This window comes from Aulonocara sp. 'chitande type north' Nkhata Bay, linkage group LG3 (genome assembly GCF_057382095.1).
Source record: "Aulonocara sp. 'chitande type north' Nkhata Bay isolate Kocher_YH1m ecotype deep benthic linkage group LG3, A_spYH_male_GT1.1, whole genome shotgun sequence".
Classification (NCBI taxonomy): domain Eukaryota; kingdom Metazoa; phylum Chordata; class Actinopteri; order Cichliformes; family Cichlidae; genus Aulonocara; species Aulonocara sp. 'chitande type north' Nkhata Bay.
Window position 1 is genome coordinate 64,585,463 of NC_141346.1, and position 23,970 is coordinate 64,609,432.

The window sequence follows — 23,970 nt, forward strand, 5'->3', positions numbered from 1 at the left end:
CGAACTCTGAAGCATGTACAAACTCCAAAACACGTAAAAACACGTACAAACTCCAAAACACGTAAAAACACGTACAAAAAACTCAGAAGCACATAAAAACTCAAAACACGTACAAAAGACAACAGAAGTGCTCCAGGATGCTGGGCGCAGTGTTGAGCTTTTGTTACCTAGTGGCTACACAAGCCAGCAAGTACCAACGACCGGATTTGGTGTGTGGTAGTAACAGGTAAATGAACTTTTTTTTAAAATTATTTGAATATATATGAGTGCCTGTGTATAAATACACAAACAATACACACATGCTTTCAATTGTGTAATTTAAGTGATCTAGTAGCTCTGCTTTGGAAGTTCAGTTCATGCTAGAAATGTGTTTTGGAGTTTGTACGTGTTTTGTCTCTAGGGGCCACCGCATATATTTATATATAAACATATACAAATAAAACCACTTTTTTTTACATTAGTAATTCCTTTTGTGCATAATTTTATATTATTGTTAATAATAAATTAATTAAAGCAACAAAACAACCTGAAGAGCCGGTTCGGAGCCGAAAGAGCCGGAAATCCCATCCCTACTGAGCACGTGACGGTACAGAGCAGGGGAAGGCGGGGCTTGTTCCTTCCAGTAGGGGTGTTAAATATACTCTTTGGGTTTTATTCCTATTTATCTTTTATTATTGATTTATTTTTGATCAACTCAGTGATTAACAGAGTAATGATGAATCACAATTAACAATAACAATGTTGTAGTGCATTACTGAGTCGTGTAAACTCACTGGGTTACATCTCTGTTATCTAAATGAAGACGTGCAGCACAGCAACCACAGCAGCGCTCAGATCACACGTATCCTGTTATTATGTATAAAAGCATGAGACAGGTGGGATCAATATTAATGTTGTGGAAATATATGAAAAAGCAACAGAAGAGTGAAAACATTTCCTGTTTCTAGAAAGATCTTTCAGCTCATAGTTCAAGGTTCAAGGTTCTTTATTTGTCACATGCATAGTTATACAAGTATAACACACAGTGAAATGTAGCCTGACACGCTCCTCGACATGTGCAAAATTTTGGGGGGGGGGTAGAGGAAGAACATTATATATATATATATATATATATATATATATATATATATATATAGTATATACACTGGGTGAATGTGCAGTAGTAGCAGCAAGCAGGTGAATTCTGTACATTAATATGAATAGACATCTGACTAATTTACAGGATAGACAATATAAACATATTTAAAATTAAAGGAATTTGAAATGTACATTGTGCCTTGGTTTAGAGTGTCTGGAAGAGAGTCCTGTCTCAGTCAATTATAGATGATGTGAGAGGGCGGGTGTGTGTGTTCACTTCATCCATGTAGGCCGCCTCATCGTTGTTGGAGATGGCACCCAACACCACTGTGTCGTCAGCAAACTTCACAATGGTGTTGGAGCCATGGGTGGCCACACAGTCTGAAGTTTAGTTGCTCACAGACTGTATTTACAAGTGACAAACTGCAACTCTACAGTACATATCAAATATATTCTTCAAATCTATTGAGTGATGTTTGAAAGTCTTTCCAGGTGAGTTTGATCCAGGAGGGTCTGAAGCCAGAGTCAGACAGAGACTGTGCAGAGACTGTAGAAGGACAGAGCAGCAGCAGAGCAGTCCAGACACACTGATGATCCTCTGTCAGATCCAGAGGGACACACAGGGATGATACTGGACTCTACATTGTGTCTGACAGTGGAGCTGTTCTCAGAGCAGTTCACTCTGCAGCACTGACAGTCATCTGCACTTCTTCTCATTCCTCTGTCAGTCACTGCTGGATGAAGCTCTCCTCTCCACCTCCCAGTAACATGGCCCAGTCAGAGCGTCTCTACACACAAGCTGCTGCTGCTTCAACCTCTCTGGATCATCAGGACACAGCTCCTCCTCTCTCAGCACACACACCGTCCCATTTGTGGCTTTAATGTAGTGTTACATCCTGTTTGTTTGCTTCCATCTGTATACATGTCCAGATTCACTGTTATGTTTCTATTCTTACATTGCTGTGTGATCACTGTTCCCTCTGCTAACTGATGTGACCTTTTGTATCTTACACTGATACTTGTCATATTTGTATCTGCGCCTAAAAGATAAAAAGTTTTCCATGCTAAAACACAGCTCCACCTCCTGCAGTTCTCCCTCTCAACCACTAGATGTTGCTGTTATCTAAATGAAGACGTGCAGCACAGCAACCACAGCAGCGCTCAGATCACACGTGTCCTGTTATTATGTATAAAAGCATGAAACAGGTGAGACAGGTGGGATCAATATTAATGTTGTGGAAATATATGAAAAAGCAACAGAAGAGTGAAAACATTTCGTGTTTCTAGAAAGATCTTTCAGCTCACAGCTGCTCACAGACTGTATTTACAAGTGACAAACTGCAACTCTACAGTACATCTACAGTATATATCAAATATATTCTGTATTCAAATCTATTGAGTGATGTTTGAAAGTCTTTCCAGGTGAGTTTGATCCAGGAGGGTCTGAAGCCAGAGTCAGACAGAGACTGTGCAGAGACTGTAGAAGGACAGAGCAGCAGCAGAGCAGTCCAGATACACTGATGATCCTCTGTCAGATCCAGAGGGACACACAGGGATGATGCTGGACTCTACATTGTGTCTGACAGTGGAGCTGTTCTCAGAGCAGTTCACTCTGCAGCACTGACAGTCATCTGCACTTCTTCTCATTCCTCTGTCAGTCACTGCTGGATGAAGCTCTCCTCTCCACCTCCCAGTAACATGGCCCAGTCAGAGCGTCTCTACACACAAGCTGCTGCTGCTTCAACCTCTCTGGATCATCAGGACACAGCTCCTCCTCTCTCAGCACACACACCGTCCTGTTTACCATCATCAGCTCCACCTGCAGAGAGAAGAAGGAAGAGCAGAGGAGATAAACGAGTGTTTCCAGAGACTCTTCATCAGCTGTCAGTCAGTGATGCAGCACATCCAGTATAAAGAGCAGCAGGGACTTCAGTGCTGGGACTGTACTAGGACTCATTGTTGCTTCACTTTTTCTAATCTTTGGATTTTTATTGAAGTTGATGAAAATGTTTTTCCCTCCTAGTTTGAGTTTGGACTTTCATTCATTAGAAGAACCTTGGTGTGTCCACTCTGAGCTCTGTAGGAACCCCAACAACAAGCCCAACAATCCAGATGGACGGTTCCAGCTGTTAACTGGAGGAATTCCATCCAAACATCTGCTCTCACTCAATTCTTCCTCACCTACAGACTGTGTTCTTCACTGCTTTAAACTTGGAAATGAATGCAGTCATTGGTCTGCGTGCTGCTTTGTTCAGAGAGCTGATTGGCTGTTGACAGTGTTTGATAAGAGCGTGTCAGCTGTTACTATGGTGACCATAAAGGTCAGAAACAGGAAGTGTTTGTGTCCAATCCTGAAGCCTGTCACCATTCTCCTCTCACAGCTTCACTGAGAAGCTGCAGCTTTACAGGAAACACTGGATCTTTGTTTCATACTGACTGTGTTTAGTACAATACTGCTGACAGCACCACCCACTCACTCCATCACTCTACTTACACCAGAGTCTCCAGTCTGTAGTCTGGACTCTGCTGAAGATCAGACAGCTGCTTCACATCTGGATCCTTCAGGTTGTTCCAGCTCAGCTCCAGCTGTCTCAGATGGGAGGGGTTGGACTTCAGTGCTGCTGCCAGATAATCACAGCTGATCTCTGACAAACCACACTTCCTCAATCTGTATAAAGAATGAAAGATGTAAGTTTATTAGACAAAGTGTGAGCTTGAAATCATTCAGTGTTTCATCATCTGTTCAGAGCTGAAGAAGGTTCAGAATGTAGAAGTTTAGAAAATGGAAACTCCAAACAGCTGAAGCCAACAGGAAGCAGCTTCAAACAGGAAACTGTGCAGAGTTTCAGACTATATGTCCTGATGCAGCCAGTTGGATTTTGGAGATTTGAATCTCTGTTCTGTGACTAAGTCCTTGAATCATTTCTTCCAGATGGTCCAACAAGACAGACTAAGTGTTGGACATGTGTTGTGGCTCCATTAGGGGAGCTTCTAAATGTGATGTGATGGCCCCTCTGGGTCTGTCAGGTCACAGGACTGAAGAGCGCTCAAACTGGGCACACAGTTGTTCCAGTCTGGACCAAAGACTCTATACTGGGACTGAGGGACTGCTTTGACTGCACCCACTGGGACTTTTTAAAGGCTCATGTTCTCACTTAGATCATCGTTTTCTACTTACATTTCTTTCTTGGAAAAATTGGGATTACTTTGAAAACAGGAAGTATTTTCCCCAATAAGCAGCCCTGGATTAGTAAATCACTCCAACATGTTCTCAGGCAGAAGACGCTGTCTTGTTATGAGGGAGAGAAGAAAAAGATTGAGGCACAGAAACTTGTTGAAAGAGAGATAAAGCAGCTAAAATCAGGTGTAAAAGTAAAGCAGAGGATGAGCCGAATAAAGGACACTCAAGGCTGGCTTGGAAAGGAATGAAGTCCATGGTGGGGATGCAGGACAAGGAGCAAAGATGAATGTGATGCTGAATCAGCAGAAGACTTGGACTCATTTGATTCCAGCTTTGATATCATTGATTTCAATGAAGAGCTTTGTGATTGTAGCAAAGGGCTGGTAGCTCTGAGAGTCCCACTGATGAGGTGTTTGTGTGGAAATCTCTTAGTGGGACCAAAGAGAGAAAAAGCCCTGGTCCTGATGCTGTGGGAGGGAAATGATTGAAGTGTGCTGTGAGGAACTGACTGGGAGATTTTCACACATTTTCCAGTCCTCCTTGGAACAACAGGAAGTTCCCAGCATATGGAAACAAAGGTTAAGTGTCCTATGGCACTCAGTGATGATGGTGCTGTGGCCCCACCACCTCCACCTCTTTGTAAAGGAACTAACTGTAATCTGAAGCTTCAAATGGAACTAAGACTTCCTCCACTAGGTGGTAGTGTCTGATGAGAAAGTGTTAGTGGAGCTGGCCTGGAGTCAGAAACAGGAAGATGCAGGATTTGGGCTGAAATGGGGAAAAGTGGTTCGCACTAGTGCCTGAAAGCAAGAAGGTTGTAGGTTGAAGCTTGTTGGCCTTTCTGTGGAGGTTGGATGTTCTCCCACAGTCCAATGAAATGCTGCTTAGGTTCATTGGTGCTTCTAAATTGGCTGTAGGTGTGGATGTGAGAGAGTGCTTCTCTGTCTCTCTCTGTTGGCCCTGTGATGGACTGCTCACCTGTGCAGGTGGACCACGCCTCTTGCCCTATGACAGCTAGGGCACAGGCTGCAGCCCTGTGAGCCTAAGCTGAATAAACAGTTAGCAAAAATGATCCATAGATGGCCTGAAATCCCCCAGTTAGCAGTTTGGTAGATAGCTATGACATGCTAATCCCATCCAGCAGCTGTATTCTACCTGTAAGCTGATCCCTGCTGAGCCAAAGCACTTTTTCATATACAAATTACAACCTTTAATAGAAACCTATTGGTCAGCATCTTATTAGCCTGCTGTTAGCTTCATTCCACAGAAAACTGAGAGAAACTAACAGAGTTGATAAAGAATAAAGAGAAATGCGCTGATTTAAAGCCTTTGAAGTGCTTCAGATGATCTCTGTCCACTTCTGTCCACTCATTCATTCATGTAAGCTTTCTAATGCAGCTTTGATCTTCACAGTCTGCTTCATGAAACTCATTCTAACCCTGAATGTCAGAGTGTTCCTCCTTCTCTTTCCCATCATTCATGCTGGCAGTGGAGGAGATTTGGATGTTGGACTGTGTTTTGATGATGTGTGTATGTTTGTGTTGGACTGCTGTCTGTAAAGCAAACGCACATTTTGCTTTGGATTAAAGTGTCAGAAAGACTTTAAGGTGGAATGAAGAGTTTGAGAGTTTCACAGTGAATTATCCAGTGGAGGATTTTTCTTCTTCTTTGAAGGTTTGAAATGTGAACATTGTTCTGCTGCAGTCAATGGACTAAACCAGAGAAGAAGAAAACAGACTTTACCATGAAGATCCTCAGTGTGGATCAGTATAATATCAGCCTGATGTCTGCAGTTTAGTGTCAGCACAACTTTCACATCATATTCATCTCAGCACAACTAAAACATGCTGACTGACCTCAGAGTTTCAAGTCCACATCCTGGACTCTCCAGGAAACCACACAGATGCTTCACTCCTGAATCCTGCAGCTTGTAGTTGGAGCTCAGGTCCAGCTGTCTCAGATGGGAGGGGTTGGACTTCAGCGCTGCTGCCAGATAATCACAGCTGATCTTTGACAAACCACAGTCCATCAATCTGTATAAAGAACAAAGTTTTGGTTGTTTTTAAATTGTGCAGAAATGAAACTACACTGAGCTCAATTATGTGACAGACATTTCATCCCATGTCAGTTTGGCCTCATCCTGGGCCGGATTATCCAGCACAGACTCTGACCACAGGCCCAGGGGCCACGCACAGCTGGCTCCATCCAAGAGACAGGAAACAAACCAACACAATAATAAAAAGCACCATGTGATCTTCTTACATCTTCAAGACAAACATAGTAAAAACATGAGCATATTTGTTTCCTGATAAAATGATGTGACAGGTAGAACAGAGTAAAGTGGTGGTGTTACAGCCTTTCTCCCCTCTGCTGCCGAGGCTGTTAGTCTCTCCCAAACTCAGCTACAGGACTTCCAAATGAATGAAAGCAGCAGAAGTGGTTTTACAAATGAAAGAGGAAGAGGAGAAGAAGAGGAGAGGGAGGCCACCCTGACCATCACTCCAGCTGAAAACATCACACTTCCATTAAAGTTGGTGAGAAAATGTTGAGCAGGACGAGCTGCTGGCTAATCTGGGGGCTGTAGCAGCAGCTCACAGTCACAGTGGATTTCCACTCATGAAAAAGCTCTGGCTGCTTCATTTCTCATCTCATATCAGAGACTTTAAAGCTTCACTGAAGCTGTACTGTGATGCTTCCATATCCCAGTGAGGCCTCCATAATGATTTCAGCTGTTCTGTACACACACTGTGTGCCCTGTATGGCTCAAAGTCTCTGCAGCCTGTTTTTATCTGCTATCATCAGATCTTCATCATCCTCATTCACATCCCTCACACACTCTACAGCCTCATCAGCACTGACTTCATCTTCACTGACTGATGGAGCACAACATGAACCTGTGGAGGCTGAAACACTGTCCTGTCAAACATCTCCCCGTCACCACTCCACTTCTGTCAGCCTTTAAATGAACCCTGCTCAAGTCTGTCACTTCTGTTTGGAGCCAAAAGGAAAAACTGTTGTTCAGTCGTTTGGAAAGACAACATTTCTGAAAGCACTCAAACTTCTTCACATTTGTCTTCAGACACATCCTGAACATTTAGGAACTAAAGAAAGGTTCAAACATCAATCAAAGACATGAAATATAGAAAAACTACAACAGCCGCAGTCAGTGAACTCACCTCAGAGTCTCCAGTCGACAGTTTGGACTCTCCAGTCCAGCACACAGAAGCTTCACACCTGAATCCTGGAGGCCATCATTCCAACTCATGTCCAGCTCTGTCAGATGGGAGGGGTTGGACTTCAGAGCTGAGGCCACAACTTCACAGTGAGACTCTGAGAGTCGACACCAAGTCAGTCTGTGATGATAGAAAATATAAAATGTGTTATTATAAAAGCAGAAAATCTGCATTATAAACACAGACTGAATGTATATGAAGACAAAACAGAGTGAGGTCATAATCTGATGAATCTGCTCTTCACATCTGTGCTTCAGCTCCTCTTACTGTGTTTGACATGACACAACGATTGAGTCTCTCTCAGACCTGCAGACTTTTAATGAGAATCTTTGTTTGGCTTTAATCTGCAGATGAAGGAGGAAGATGGTGTCACATTTAGGCTTCCATAATGTCCACAGCCTGTCACTGAGATCTGATCCAGAGTCAGAGTGAAGACACACATTTGGACTGTTTCCTGTTTTGACTCCAGAACATTTTGAATGAGTTCAGCTCAGTGAAGAGTTCCAGCTGGAAAGATGATCTCTGTTTGCTACCTGCTGTCAGGTACGACTGTTCACGTCCACACGCAGGAAAAACCTGCTGACTGTTACCAAACGGAGCAGAAATCTCATTACTGGACAATAATGATGAATGAACTCAGAGCTGCTGATATCAGATCTGATTTCAGGGGAACTAAACACAGAAATGATTGGCTCATTTGAGCTTTCTGAGCCATTATCTGCTGGTGTGTCGCTAGTTGGCAGAAAATGATTTGTATTCCTGTTCAGGGCTTCAGTGTTTATGAGTCCAGATCCAGGTGACAGCAAGTCAAAATGATGTTACCTGTCTGTGTCCAGCAGCAGCCTGTATTCACTTTGAATATTGTTATAACCTGACATGGATCAGTTTGTCTTTGATTGGTTTGTAAATGTCACTGTTTCCATTGGACCTGAGTGACGTACAAAGACAGAGAGGGAGAGAAAGGAGAGAGAGGATGGAGACAGCAAAGAGAGAGCAAACACAAACAGGTGAGAGTGGACAGGTGACCAAGGTCAGCAACCAATCAGAGAGCTTCTGTTTGACCCACAGTCACTGATGATGACTGCACATAACCAAGCAGTGTGTTACTCTGATATCAAATATGGATCCTGCTCTTATAATAATGATCATCAGATGATGTTATTGTGTTATTTTGTAGCTGAATACGATGTATGTGTGATTATCAGTGAAAGAAGCAGTGAGGAGGATGGAGAGAGAGAGAGGACAGAGGCTGAAGTTAGAAACACTAAAAGGATTTTTCATGGATTTCATGGATGATTTGATGATTTCCAGCAGGACACTTAAACATGACAGTGGACGTCCTAAAGAACATATTCACTGATATGAAACGTGTCATTGAACAGGATTAATATCAGTGGAAACATGGTGGAAACAGCTGTGACTGCATGGATGTGACACACTTCAAATCTGTTCTCCACTCTTGGATTTGGGATCCATGGAGCTGCTGCTGAGTCTGTACAATAAAGGAATGGTGTGGAAGGTTGCAGCGTACGGACACAAACACTTTGTGGTTACAATCTGATTTTAGTTTCAACATTAAACTACTAACCTACACTGATCAATGATGTTAGTGATCACATCTGGACTCACCCAGCCTTTCTGCAGGTCCTCACTGCTGGAATCAGTCTCTGTCGTCCCCGCTCTGATGTTTTGTACTTCTGCAGGTCCAACTCATCCAGAACCTCCTCTGATCTCTGCAGCATGAAGGCCAGAGCTGAGCACTGGATGTCAGAGAGTTCCTTCTCTGATCTGTTCTCTGACTTCAGGAACTCTTGGATCTCCTGATGTACTGAGAGGTCGTTCATCTCCATCAGACAGTGGAAGATGTTGATGCTTCTGTCAGGAGAGATTCCATAACTGTTCATCTCCTTCAGGTTGTTGATGACTCTCTGGATGGTTCCTGGACTGATCTCTGTCTGACCCAGCAGACCTACTAAGAGTCTCTGGTTGGACTCCAGACAGAGACCATGAAGGAAGCGAACAAACAGGTCCAGGTGGCCATTTTTACTCTCGAGGGATTTCTCCATGGCTCGTTTAAGGAAATCATCCAGATAGGACTCGTTGTATTTTTTTCCCAAAAAGTTCTCCAGCAGCTCTGTCTTCCTATTGGTGTGACAGTGGAACATGTAGACAGCAGCCAGAAACTCCTGAATGCTCAGATGAACAAAGCAGTAGACTGGTTTCTGGAAGATCACACACTCTATTTTGAAGATCTCTGTACAAACTCCTGAGTACACCGAGGCCTCTGTCACATCCAGACCACACTGCTCCAGGTCTTCTTGGTAGAACATGATGTTTCCTTTCTCCAGATGTTCAAACGCCAGCCTCCCCAGCTTCAGAAGAACTTCCCTGTCAGCCTCCGTCAGCTCCTGTGGACTCGTCTCACGTCCCTCATGGTACTTGTTCTTCTTCCTCTTTGTCTGAACCAGCAGGAAGTGTGAGTACATGTCAGTCAGGGTCTTGGGCAGCTCTCCTCTCTGCTCTGTAGTCAACATGTGCTCCAGAACTGTAGCAGTGATCCAGCAGAAGACTGGGATACTACACATGATGTGGAGGCTCCTGGATGTCTTCATGTGGAAGATGATTCTGCTGGACAGCTCTTCATCACTGAATCTCCTCCTGAAGTACTCCTCCTTCTGGGCGTCAGTGAAGCCTCGTACTTCTGTTAGCCTGTCAACACATGTAGGAGGGATCTGATTGGCTGCTGCGGGTCGGGAAGTTATCCAGACGAGAGCCGAGGGAAGCAGATTCCCCTGGATGAGGTTTGTCAGCAGCTGGCTGACTGATGACTTCTGTGTGACATCAGACAGCAGCTTCCTGTTGGTGAAATCCAATGAAAGTCTGCTTTCATCCAGGCCGTCAAAGATGAACAAAAGCTGAGAGACGGCCAGCTTCTCTGCTGTGACCTTCTGTAATGTTGGATGGAAAACATGGAGCAGCTCCAGAAGACTGTACTGCTCATCTCTGATCAGGTTCAGCTCCCTGAATGAAAGCAGAACCACCACACTGACATGTTGGTTCTCCAAGCCCTCTGCCCAGTCCAGAGTGAACTTCTGCACTGAGAAGGTTTTTCCAACACCAGCCACGCCGTTGGTCAGAACCACTCTGATGGGTCTCTGTTGGTCAGGTAAGGCTTTAAAGATGTCCTGGCACCTGATTGGAGCGTCATGGAGGGCGTCCATCTTGAAAGCTGTCTCCAGCTGCCTCACCTCATGTTGGGTATGAACCTCTTCACTCTGTCCCTCTGTGATGTAGAGCTCAGTGTAGATGGTGTTGAGGAGGGTTCTACTTCCTGTTTCATCACTTCCTTCAGTCACACGTTCACATCTCCTCCTCAGACTGATCTTATGTTCATCTAAAACCTCCTGCAGACCAACATCTGCTGAAAGAAAGAAAAACAATGAGACTAAAGAGAAAGAAAACTCTTCAATGTCTGAACAACACAAGAAGTCCAGTTTTCAGAAATGAGTCCATCAGCAGACAGATGTTCAGTCTTACTTTGTACACAGCTGCTCTGACTGGCTGTCTGCAGTCCAGCTCTGCTTCTGGATCTTTCTCCACACTGGGGACAGGAGGAGTTTCCTGATGAAGCAGACTGGTCCCAGTATGAGGAGATGCACTGTCTGCAGAACCAGTGTCCACAGCTGGTAGAGACTGGATCCTTCAGGACGTCCTGGCACAAAGCACAGCAGGACAGCTGCTCCTCCTCACAACCACCACTCCTCTTCCTCTTCCTCCGTCTGTGAACACATTTCTTTATCACTAAAATCATTGACTGTTAGTGACAAACATCCAGATTTGATGACACTGTGCAGAAGCTCTGATGGTGACACAGAAAAGTCAAAGTGGAGATACTTCTGCCCACCTTTGATTAGACTCATTATAAAAAGGAAAACAAAGTTTGAACACAGTCATGTTTCCAGTTCACTGACTTACATTTATTCCATGGACACTCACTCTAACCTGAACCACAGCTACAACCCAACATTGTTGAGGCCTCATCTCCTCCTTTCCTGACTGTAGAGGTTAAATATGCAACAACCAACAAATAAAAGAATTTGGTTCATTTCAAAGAAATTCACACGGTGACCAAGTAAAGTAACCGTAGTAAAGGAGACAACATCCCGTTGATGGTGGGATTATTTGAAAGATTTGCTTTAGTCACGTCACCAAATGCAGTTGAACCACCCGTGGATCCATGTTTGACCATTCTACCACTCTGAGCTCTGCTTTTTAATCATTTTATTATTATCATCATTCATTTATTCATTCTTTGGAGGGGGGCTATTTCCTAATGCCGCCCTAATAAGCTGATGTTCAAGGGGAAATATAACAGAAACTCTTTCAGTGTTATTCATTAATAAATTAACAGATAAACTGTGAAGAAGAAAAAACTGAGATTTAAAAGAGAGAGTGAGAAACTTGATCATCCATCCTCATAATACATGTTTATCAGTATCTGCTGTGACCATACTGCAGTAATAACTACAAGTCTACATTTCTGTGACTGTTGATCAATCACAGCAGGAATCTGAGCTCATCTCTGCACACAGAGCAGCTTCAGCTCTGGGATAAACTGCTCGCTTCACGTCCTTCTCAGCTCACAGACACTCATCCTGATATTTTCCTTTAACATTTGATGGTATAATTCATCTGAGTTTACACTTTATCTGCATAAATACAGAAAAACAGACCCAAACACCAGAAACCATCAGTTTCACCATGTAGAATATATTGTTGTTTCCTTGCTTTTAATTCAGAGAAAAACTCTGATTTGGATTTTCTCTGTTCTCTTTGCCACAGCCCATCCCAGCAGCAGCTGAAGCAGCTGACTGTCACAACACTGAATAACACTTTAGGAGGAATTTCAGAGGTCAGTAAAGCTGCAGTTTCAACATCAGTTAATTAATCATAGTTCATCATAAATGTTAACCTGGCTGGCACACATGTTAATGTTAGTCATTTAAATATTAGCAGTTAGCTGAGGCCACAAGAAGAAGAGGCCCTAGAAGAACAATGGATGATAAGATTAGATTTTCAAGACTAGGCAGAGACGTGTTTTCCTTTACTGTCTCTTACAGAGGAGGGAGCAGATACCAGACGAGGTCACGGAGGTACGGGGAGGATTCGCAGCAGACAGCAAGACTGCCACGTCCATGCGAGAGAGCGATGGCTACGATAATCTCTGTTTTTGTCTCCCTATATAATGTTGTACAGCCCATGTGAGGGTTATCCTCTCTGTGAACCAGATGCTTGATTTCACACAGAGGTCCACCAACTGAATTTGATCAGTTATGGAACGATTTACCTCGACAGGCTCCTTCACTCGCTGCTTTTAAACCTCCTTTAAAACACACTTTTACTCCCTGACCTTTGACCCAGTGTGACATGTTGACTCACTACCTCAGACAGCTTAAAAATAGTCTTTTTGTTTTTTGGTGCTGCCTAAAAGAACCGTAAATATCTGTCCTATATACAGTTATGTTCATATATTTTTGTACTACATCAGGAAACTCAAAAACATAGTTTGTAATATTTTAATCCTTATTTTTAAAACTGTTTTTGTCATTTTTCTTCTCCCATTGCATCAAAAATCATTATTTACACTGAATAAATGAGTCAGCAACTCTCTTACATTGTTGCTGCAGGTTCATTACTGAACATTGGAGGTTGTCCTTTGGACCAGTCACTGCTCACAGACACACAGCTGGATGCTGCAGATCCTGCTCCATCCTCTTCCTCCATCTTCTTGATGTCAGGGTGGAGTTAGTCTGAGAGGCAAACACACACACTCAGAGGTGCTGTTGTACTGGAAGCATCACACTGACGGGTTTCTAAAGTTCTCATTGATCATTTCATGGAGTTTCTGTGGTAAACACTGTCCTGTGACGTATGTGTCATGGTGAGGGTCATGAGGGCTAACCAGCCCCACTCCTTACTCCTCATATTTCAGCCTGAAGCACAATAACAGCCTAAACCTAACCAGGAGGCTGTAACCTCAAAGGGACTTCATGGTTAGAAATAAAGGTTCAATGAAATGAAGCAGATCATAAAAACATGAGTTCCAACTTTAAAAGAAGCATCCACACGATGACGGCACAGCAGAGGAGCACTTTCTCTAACACACTGATTCAGTTCCACTGACACAAGGACACACACAGGAAGGCACACACACACAAGCCTTTATAAGAAACAACACAATCATCTGCGCTTGACTTGTCAATCCAAGTCCTTAGCCCATGAGCCCGCGGTATCAGACCACAGATATTCCCTTACTTTGAAAAAATAAAGCCAGTTTTCAGAACAGACCTGATGTTTATGCTACAGCCTGTTTACCAATATAATCAATATCAGATATCAGAGCAACAGAAACCTCGGTGATCAGGACGCTGGGACTGAGAACAGGAAGTGGCTCAAACGTCACAGTTTCATAACGTCACCCTGAACTCCACTCACGGAGTTTCTGTCGCCATTGTAGTTTTTAAAGTCCCGTGATAAAGGCGGGTCTTTCTGTGAATCCGCACGCTCATTGGCTAATAGCTCGAGATTGACACATCGTTATCCAATGAGCGTGCGGGAACTTCCGACATAAAGTTGTTTCCTTTGAAAAACCAAAGTCTGATTATTTTTGCCTCCACTGACGGAGCCTGTTGTTCCCGCCACAGAGACACAGTAATGTCAGAGCGGTGTTAACACTCACCCTGCCTCAGCACAGCTCTCACTCTCCTCCTGCTCTCTCACACTAAACGGAGGCTCAGCTAAACTCACTTCCTCTCTACTTACAGGAAACCAGCGCTCAGAGGAGCCAACCGGCCTCACATTTCACCCACAGACACGAACAGCGTGGAATTATTTTATGTCATAAGAAGAAACATATTCATATTAACACTCACCCGCCTCAGCTCCACCTTCCTCCTCCTGCTGCTCTGAACGGAGGCTCAATACTTTCACTTTCACTACTGCTCCCTAAACACAGAGGATGCTGGGACTTGTAGTTTTTTCCTTCCGGTGCGGTCTTCCTCTTTGTTTGTTTGTGTTTGTGTTCAAGTTATTTCGATCATGTAAACATCAACAGAACACGTGAAGCCACACAGAGTTTGTGGGTAGGAGGGTTTGGGGAGGGGTCAGAGGGAAGAGGTCTCTCAGTCCTGACAATCCACATTTTTTTTAATTTTTTTAAGGAACTTTATTTACAAACAACAGTATAACATACAAGGCACCATCATTAATCCGAATATGTAACATCCTCGGTTGAGCATTATAGCAAGACAGAAAAGGAAGAAAAAACAAACAAAAAAAATAAAAATAAATAAACACAAAGCCAAAAGAGCTAGCACAAAAAGAAAGAACAGTCGTTGAAGGATTTGAACCAAAGGCAACAACATGAACAAAAAAGGGCAGTCAAGATTATAAATTAGGGAGGTTTCTTTTTTAACATAGATTAAACTCTTTAAATAAAACAACAAGTTTATGAGCTTTCTTGTTATTCACAAGTTTCAGCGATTTAGCCCAGTGTCATGGATCGCTGTGTGGCAGGCAGGAAATAGGACCCAAACGCAAACTCACGGAAAACAGAACTGAACTCAAAATGCAGCTTTATTGCTGACAGGTGACAAACGATAGCAGTGATACAAAAGCAATACAAAACTAAACTAAACTGGGAAGAGCTAATTGTAACACATACCAGAAGACACGGGGAGAACCACACACAGCATGAGGGAGAACGCGACACAGAACTGAGGGAGACGCAGACATAAATACACAGAGGGTTAACGAGGGAAGTGGGAGCACATGGGGAACACAGGTGACACTGATAATCATAACAAGACATGGCAGGAGTGAACACAACACTGACGGGAGACGGGCAAAGTAAAACAGGAAGTACAGAGGTTCAAACAGGAGGAGAGAGAGCACGGGGAGAACGTAGACATAACGGGAACAGAAAACAAAAGAGCACAGCAAACACCGGAGCCCAAGAAAAACAACCCAAAAACACAGTGCAGTTCAGGGGGCCGACCATGCGGACGGCAACGGTGGAGACGTGGAAACAGTTCAGGGGGCCGGCCGTGTGGAAGGCAGTGGCGGCGGCGAAGGAGACGACGGAGCAGTTCAGGAGGCCGGCCGCGCGGAAGGCAGCGGCGGCGGCGAAGGAGACGGAGCAGTTCAGGGGGCCGGCCGCACGGAAGGCAGCGGCGGCTCTCCAGTGTTAGGCGTGCTGGCCATGGCCCGGTGGGCACAGGACCAGTCGAGGCATGACCAGTCGAGGCATGACCAGACGAGGCAGGACCAGACGGTGGCATGGCAGCCACAGGCGATGACGGGGCCGGACCAGGCGATGACGGGGCCGGACCAGGCGATGACGGGGCCGGAGCTGCAGCAGGCGAAGCACAGGCTGGAGCTGCAGCAGGCGAAGCAGAGGCCGAAGCTGGACCAGGCGGAGCAGAAGCAGAGGCCGACGCCGGACCGGGCGACGTTGAAGGCGATGCAGAGGCCGGACCGGGCGTGGGTGCAGCTGATGCAGAGGCCGGACCAGACCACGGCTGAACGGGCCCCTCGGACCCTCCAGCGGAGACGAGGAGGTGCTGGCCGGGCTGACCTGAGCCGCCAGCGGAGACGAGGAGCGGCTGGAGAGGTTCTCCTGAACCCCCAGCGGAGACGAGGAGCGGCTGGAGAGGTTCTCCTGAACCCCCAGCGGAGACGAGGAGGTGCTGGCCGGGCTGGGCAGAGCCGCCAGCGGAGACGAGGAGCTGCTGGAGGGGTCCTCCTGAACCCCCAGCGGAGACAGATGCAGAGCCAGCAGGTGCAGAGACTTCTGGCTGAGGGGACGCTAACTGTAGCTGCACAGGGCACGCAGTCGGCTTAGGATGCAACGGCTGGGGCTGTGCAGGGCAAACAGTCTGTCCAAAGTTTGTCAGCACCACGCAGTCCTCAGCTGGCAGAGAAAGCTCACAAAGGCTTCCAGCTGAGGTTAGCAGTGTCTGAATGGGTTGCTGAGCGATTAACTCGGCTGGTGACTGAGCTAACTGAACTAGAGACTGAGCTGGTGACCAAACAGGGAACTGGGCTGATAACTGAGCTAATGACTGTGCTGAGGACAGAAGTGCAAGTTGTAGTGATGGTGGAACAGCAGGTAGTTGAACTGGTGACTGAACAGGTGACTGACTCTTGGCTGCTCTCCTCCGAGGGACAGGGACGGGTGCTGGGCCTGGCCGAACACCAGCCATCCCCTCCCGAGAAACAGATACGGGTGCAGGGACGAGCTGGGCTCTGGCTGCCTTTACCCTGGGGGCCGGTGTAGGTGCAGGAGCTAGCTGGACCTCTGTCGCTCCCACCCGAGGAACTGAGACGGGTGCAGGAGTCGGCAGGGTCACGGCTGACCTCACCCGGGGAACCGGAACAGGAGCAGGCAATGGCTGGGTGTCCATCAACCCCACCCGAGGAGCAGGTACGGGTGCCGGGATGAACGGAGCCTTTGCCAGGCTGGGGACAGAAGCAGGGATCAGCTGGACCTCAGCCACCCTCTCCCGAGGAACTGGTACGGGAGCAAGGGAAAGCTGGGCCCGCGCTGCCCTGGTTACAGGAACTGGAGGCGGAGAGTGAAGAACAGGAACAGTAACAGTCACTGGGTGAACTAAGTTGTTGGAGCCAAACACAGTGTCAGTCAACAGAGACTTATGGAGGGCTGGTTCTCGCAACTCTGCTGTACTTAAGTTGTCCATGACATAATTAGCAGTCTTAGAAAGGGTCAGTTTAGGAGCAGCCACAGGTACTGGAGAACTCACACAAGCAGCGTCTGGATAACCTGGATGAGAAACAACACTACACACAGTCGTACAGGATGTAGTCCGAGACGTAGTGCACACAGAGTCCATGAAACCTGGCCGAAAAGCATGCAGTAGTGATGGTGGTGATGGTTGTGGACTGAATTCTCCTGAGCCCTCAGTAGAAACAGGGACGGGTGCAGGCACATGCCGGACACTAGCCACTCCCACCCGAGGAGTAGGTACGGGTGCGGAGACGGGCTGTATCCTGGCCGACCTCACCCTGGGGACCGGAACAGGCACCGGCAACGGCTGGGCAACTGCCCTTCCCACCCGAGGAGCTGGTACGGGTGCAGAGGTACGCTGGGCCCGAGCTGCCCCGGGAGGCAGAAACACGAGCATGAAAAGGAGCAGGCTCAGAAAAAACAGTCCGAGAAACGGCAGGCTCAGGGTCCACATGTACTGGGTCGACAAAAATAGATCTATCAAAAATGAACCCGCCGTCCACTTCATGTTTTGCAGTCTTAGTATTAGCAGTCCTTGTTTTAATAGTTTTCGAAATCCTTGGGTTAACAGTTGTAGAGTGAGCCGACTTGGGGATGACTGAACCAGACTTAACAAAACCTGAACTGACAGAACCTGAACTGAGTGTTGTAAACCTGGTAGAAGTGTTCACAGTTTTTCCTTTAACCGCATTTACAGCCTTAGGAGAGTGCTTATTGTCTTTGATTTCTCCCTGTTCAGAGGGAGCAAAATGAAAAAATCTTTCCCAGTCTATGTCATCGTCCAAAAGGGACACGTCGACAGGATCAGGAGTGAGTCTATTGTTTTTGATGTCCAGAAAAGCGGAAGAAGGATAATCAGTGTGACTCACCACCGGGAGTTGCTTAACATGCGAAAAGTGATGGCGGCGTGAGCATCGCCTCCTCTGAGGTGAGGAAGCTGACGGGGCATACAGCTGAGCCTCTGACGTGCGGGATGGCAATGCAGAGGCTGGAGCGTGAGCATCCGAAGAAAAACGGAGCACTCCCACCCGAAGCGGCCGAGGCTTGGGTGCGAGCGGGGCAACAGGCGGAGGCCTTTGGCAACTTCGGGGACCTCCAAAAGCCAGCCGAGTTCTGCGGAATAAGTGCTCATAATCCGGAGTGCGCCACGGCTTCCAGCGGAGCTCCTCCTCCAGCTGGGCGAGGGCTGCCTCCCGGCGCTCATACAGCTGAGAGCGGTTTGCTGGGTCCATGTAATGGTCGCGTTCTTCTGTCATGGATCGCTGTGTGGCAGGCAGGAAATAGGACCCAAACGCAAACTCACGGAAAACAGAACTGAACTCAAAATGCAGCTTTATTGCTGACAGGTGACAAACAATAGCAGTGATACAAAAGCAATACAAAACTAAACTAAACTGGGAAGAGCTAATTGTAACACATACCAGAAGACACGGGGAGAACCACACTCAGCATGAGGGAGAACGCGACACAGAACTGAGGGAGACGCAGACATAAATACACAGAGGGTTAACGAGGGAAGTGGGAGCACATGGGGAACACAGGTGACACTGATAATCATAACAAGACATGGCAGGAGTGAACACAACACTGACGGGAGACGGGCAAAGTAAAACAGGAAGTACAGAGGTTCAAACAGGAGGAGAGAGAGCACGGGGAGAACGTAGACATAACGGGCTGGGGAAAACATAGAATAAAACACAAGGAGGGGAGACGAGGGCTCACAGATACATAGAGGGGCACACAGGGAATAAAAGTCACAAGGGGAAAACACATAAGGAACAAAATACAACAGGGCAACTCAGGAAACATGGCCTAAATAAGGAACGAAATACAAAAATACAAGGAACTAAGAATACTGGGCCAACATGGCCCAGGACCATGACACCCAGAGTTTAAAGTCATTCAGCCATCTGTTTATACATGGTTTAGCTTTAAAGTATCTGCATTTCTGAATAAAAAAAATTTCCCATTAACAAAAACGTCCTAATCAACAGGTCAAAATCTGCATTCTCAGCAAGAATTCCAAACTTTATTACTGTCACTGTCAAATGTGGTAACTGAATTCTCCTGGACTGTAGCCAGCTCCACATGTCAGTCCAGAAGGAGTGCACTGATTCACAGTAGAAAAACAAGTGATCCAGACTTTCAATATCATTTTCACAAAATGTGCAGGCGTTCACATCTAAGTTTAATTTCAGTCTTAAGAATTCATTGGTTGGATAAACCTCATTAATGATTTTAAAGTGAACCTCTTTTACTTTAGGGGAAAGAGGAAGTGAAATATACTTTTTTCTTATCGCCTTAACCTCCATGGTCTCAAATTCTTTAAGGATAAAATTTCTTTTAACCGGATTAGGGCAAATTTCATTTATCAAAATATAACTGATCACTTTGTTTGTAAACCTGCTATCACCAAATTCAACTCCAGGGGCCCGTTCTTCGTACCTCGCTGAGTAGGTTAGCTGGATTTGATTGTTGACGATTTCGCGTGATCTTGGATCGTTCGGTTCCCCGAAGCTCATCCGGGACTTGCTGCCATAGCAACAGAGCCGTAAGCGTAAACCTGCTCGGGAGCAGGTTTACTTTATGTAAACAGGATTAGATCGCGGCCACGCAGGTATGTCCGCTTCATCTATACGAAAGCAACAGCGATATTCCACCACTGTTTCACCATAAAGAAATAACATCAATGTAACTAAAGATAATGCAGCACCTGATCCTGTTATTGATGTCACACAGATACATACAGGTCATTCCCTAAAAAAGGGAAATGTACTATTAACATTCTATTACATGTATGTGATTATTACAGATGTAATTCATATTTCAGAGTAGTAATTGCAAATTACTTTGTGTAATCAAGAAGGGAGACCACGGCTATAAAAGCGAAGGTGGATTTGGGAAGTCTGTCGCAGCCATGTCCTGTCCGTTTACGCGAGCCACCCATTGCGGAAGGTGCAAGATTGATAAGGAGAGTTTTCAGAATTCAGCGTATATTGCGGGATAGACAGGATCCTTTAGCTCAGCGCGACAGTGTGCTCATAGAGAGATATCGATTTTCCCGCGAGGGTATTATTCACTTAACCAACTTGTTCACGAGGGGGTGCACGACCACCACCTGTCTTTTTTTTGCTCTGCCCTTTTCTTGGTTGCTGTTATGATCAAACAAACAGATTATTTCAGGGTCTCTTTCCAAGAGACTAAAAGCAATATAAGTGATGAATATTACCATTCTGTAGAATATTCTTATATTTCACTTTTACTTGTTCCCATGTTCTAGTGGGTCCTGTTGTGGCTCTAATGTGTAATGGGATATAATATAACATAATATAATATAATGTAATATAATATTGGATAATATAGTGTAATATAATAAATCTACCCTACCGCCTACTGGTGTTGGCCAGAGGGGCCGATGGCGCGATATGGCAGCCTGGCTTCTGTAAGTCTGCCCCAGGGCAGCTGTGGCTACAACTGTAGCTGCCTCCACCAGTGTGTGAATGTGAGAGTGACTGAATAGTGGCATTGTAAAGCGCTTTGAGTGCCTTGAAAAGCGCTATATCAATCCACTCCATTATTATTGTTATTATTAAATTACGTGTTTAATTTGTCAGCAACTTTCTGCCAGCCCTCTCTCCTTGCTTTTGCAGCCTTTGCAGTGTTCCCTTGCGTTCTGATTAAACTCTGAAACTCCTGAAATCCCTCACTCAAGAGTTCTTGCTCTGCTGCCGAAAAATACCGAGCCGAGCGCGCTCCTTCGACATTTTCGCCGACCAATCAAAGGGTTGCCGATCAATGTTTCTACTATCGATGCGTAGCCCCTTTTACGACACCCAGTGATCTCACATTACTTCATCCAGCTGTACTAATCGTCAACAGCAGGTGTGTTTGGAGAACCGGATTAGCGAGCTCACGGTTAGCGCGATGATTTGATCTTGGATGTGTCATTTGATCTTGGATGTAGTAAGCGACGTACGAAGAACGGGCCCCAGATGTGTGTCACAAGTTCATCTAGTAGTAGGCTATGGCACTTGGCCACAGGTGGCAGCAGTGGACTGGCCTCCATGTGAGACTGCTCCAGCTGCTATGTGATAGTCCAGCTGCAAACTGAAGATCATATGCAAGTTTAGGAAATTAAACTGTACAATATAAAGCGCCTTGAGGGGACTGTTGTTGTGATTTGGCTTAGCTTTAAAACCAACCCAATCTAACTCTCCTCCACACTCAAAAACAAAGACAAACCAGCTGGCACATCTGAGTCCCTCACTTTCTTCAATCCACTCACTCTCACAAGCTCCACTTAGTCACACTGGCTCTGTTTATTACTAATTACTATTGTCTCCCCAGAAACACTTCCTTTTTCTTTTTTCCTATTTCAGTTGTGTTTTTTGTGCTTTTGCAGCGTTTTTGTTATTGCTGGTGTTTTCTTAAGTTGCAGTCCGTTTGGCCTCTCAGGGCCACCGTAGATAAAGGCCAAAAATAAATACATAACGTCATTTCAATCAGTTTAAAGGTTTATTTGCAAGACACAAAAACAGAAAAAATAAAAAGTTACAAATGTATTGTGCATGAAACAGGAATTCAAACGTGGCTCAGATGTGTGTCACAAGTTAATCTGGCTGTAGGCTATGGCACTTGACCACAGGTGGCGCTAACTGGCTTGACTCCATTTGAGTGCGCACAAAGTAAACTGCACACTTTAGTTGTGAAGCGAAAACGCTGAAATCGCAGTAATAATACGTACGAGGGGAACGATAACGAAGACAAGATGCTCCTGATCGTTACTCTTGCTGTCCTGTGAACAGCATCGGCGTGGTGTTAATGGTTTGCTTTTGTTTTGGCGATCGCCCCGTGAATGAGAAGATGACCAGGTAAACCCGCGACATTTTTAAATAGTTTGTCGTTCAACAGCAACAAGACTGACGGAGTGTGTTTGAGGAAACCTCACAAATGTCACAGATGAAATATTTGGCGTGTATTTGCTGGTTTGTCGGTAGCAGCTCCTTCAAAGTAAGTCTACCACACATCTGTTTGACCAACGCCAGTTGATTTGGATCACCGGTCCAAACAATTTGAACGATTGTTGTGTTACCTTTGTGCTGAGTTTGACTGATATTTGCTGGATAGCAAATGTTTTAAAGCTATGCAACCTTTATCTGCACATAGCAGTTAAACTGTTTACATCAATCTTTATTGATAATATACATTATTTATTTATGAATTACTGTGTACACAAGAATAAGTTAATGTATTAAGATAAACTGGTTGAATTTTTTGTATTATTCTTGTGATTTTTTTTATTGGCCCTGTTTATTTACAGGCCAGGTGACCCTTTAGGGGTTTAAAATGCCGAGCCAATGAACAGCTGGGAGCAGGAATCTTTCTTCACTGAAGCTTCCACTTCCACGGGTCTGGTAGGAAGTTGTCCAAGCCAACAAAACAAACAGACAAAAAATCCATCTATCAATCACCTGGATCACCTGTTGAGAAAGAAAAAAGAGAAAACAAGCAAACAAAAGAGAGCAATATAATAAACAACAGCATCGCGATGATCTATGTGAATATAACTGTAAATACTAAATATTGAATATTATTGTGCAGCACGTAAGATCGACAGCGCACAGTGTGCTTTGAGGTAGCAGCCAAAATGCAAGGCAAGTTTATTTATATCGCACAATTCAACAACAAGGTGATCCCAAGTTCTTTACAGAACATTAAAAAACAAAAACAGATAAAAAAGCATGATTTAAACGTGACGTGCCCGTGAGCTCCGCCGGCAGCCAGCTGTGCCAGAGTGACCGAGCCCCAGGCTGAGAGGCCAAAGGCACCCCACCTCCGAAGGAGCCCGAGCGAGCCCCAGGCTCCAGGCCCCGACAAGCAGTACCTGGACGCCCATCCCCGGACACAAAGAACCACCAATGCACCGATGTCTGAAGGCGTCTGCCACTGGCAGGGGGCGTGTGGGGGGAGATAGGCCTCCATGCCTTGGAGGGCCTGAGATGTCCCCAGAGAGGTGGCGTCTGATACCCGACCTGACATATGGACACAGACAAACAGGCACACACAGATACAAACATCCATTCCCACCCTCATGCTCTCATATGCAATTACTCAGCAGCAGGTAAGCGCATAGCCTCTCCTGGTACCCCTCAATGTCTACGTGTATTTAAAATTGAGAGGTGGGCAAAGGCGCCAGGAGTGAGGTTGTACACCCTGATGTGATTCTGATCTTGGAAACATTAAAGACATTCATAGCCAGACTGCTGACTTTGTGTTTTTATTCAGTCGCCTAACAGAAGTGCAGTGAGAAACGATTGACCCCATCCTGATTTCTTAGCTATTTGCATATTTGCCACACTTACGTGTTTCAGATCGTGAAGCAAATATTTATGATAGATAAAGATGACCAGAGTCAGTTTAAAATAAAGCTTTTACATGTATTGCTGGGAGGTCGGCAGCTCCCTCCACTGCTTGGCCCTCTGTGAAAAACAACTGGGATCCAGCTTCCCTGTGATGCTGAATTATATAAGCGGAAGAAAATAGAAGGATGGATGATTGTATTTTGTGTACAATCGTTGAAGTGTAAAAAGGTTTGGCCCTCCGTGGTGCCCTAAGCAAAGTTTGATTTTTGGGGCCCTTTAATAGTGCCAATAATACTGATTAATGATCGCCTA

General features: G+C 45.4%; 1 protein-coding gene and 1 long non-coding RNA gene across 3 annotated transcripts in view; one reads left to right on the forward strand and one right to left on the reverse strand.

Annotated features, from left to right (window-relative positions):
• LOC147336563 (uncharacterized) overlaps positions 1 to 23,970 on the forward strand; it is a 420,745-nt gene that overhangs the window by 158,163 nt on the left and 238,612 nt on the right. The gene's annotated exons all lie outside the window — the stretch shown is intronic.
• Positions 1,153 to 13,296, reverse strand: LOC147336574 (protein NLRC3-like). 2 transcript variants are annotated; one of them, XM_086285466.1, is made up of 7 exons: positions 13,166 to 13,296; positions 11,029 to 11,270; positions 9,121 to 10,912; positions 7,435 to 7,611; positions 6,115 to 6,291; positions 3,572 to 3,745; positions 1,153 to 2,896 (listed from the first exon to the last, which is right to left on the reverse strand). In XM_086285466.1, the coding sequence occupies exons 1-7, from the start codon at positions 13,273 to 13,275 to the stop codon at positions 2,887 to 2,889; spliced, it is 2,682 nt and encodes an 893-aa protein (XP_086141592.1). In that variant the 5' UTR covers positions 13,276 to 13,296; the 3' UTR covers positions 1,153 to 2,886. The 2 variants fall into 2 exon arrangements, with proteins under 2 accessions (XP_086141592.1, XP_086141591.1); XM_086285465.1 differs by lacking the exons at positions 6,115 to 6,291; positions 13,166 to 13,296 and having other exon boundaries at positions 11,029 to 11,264.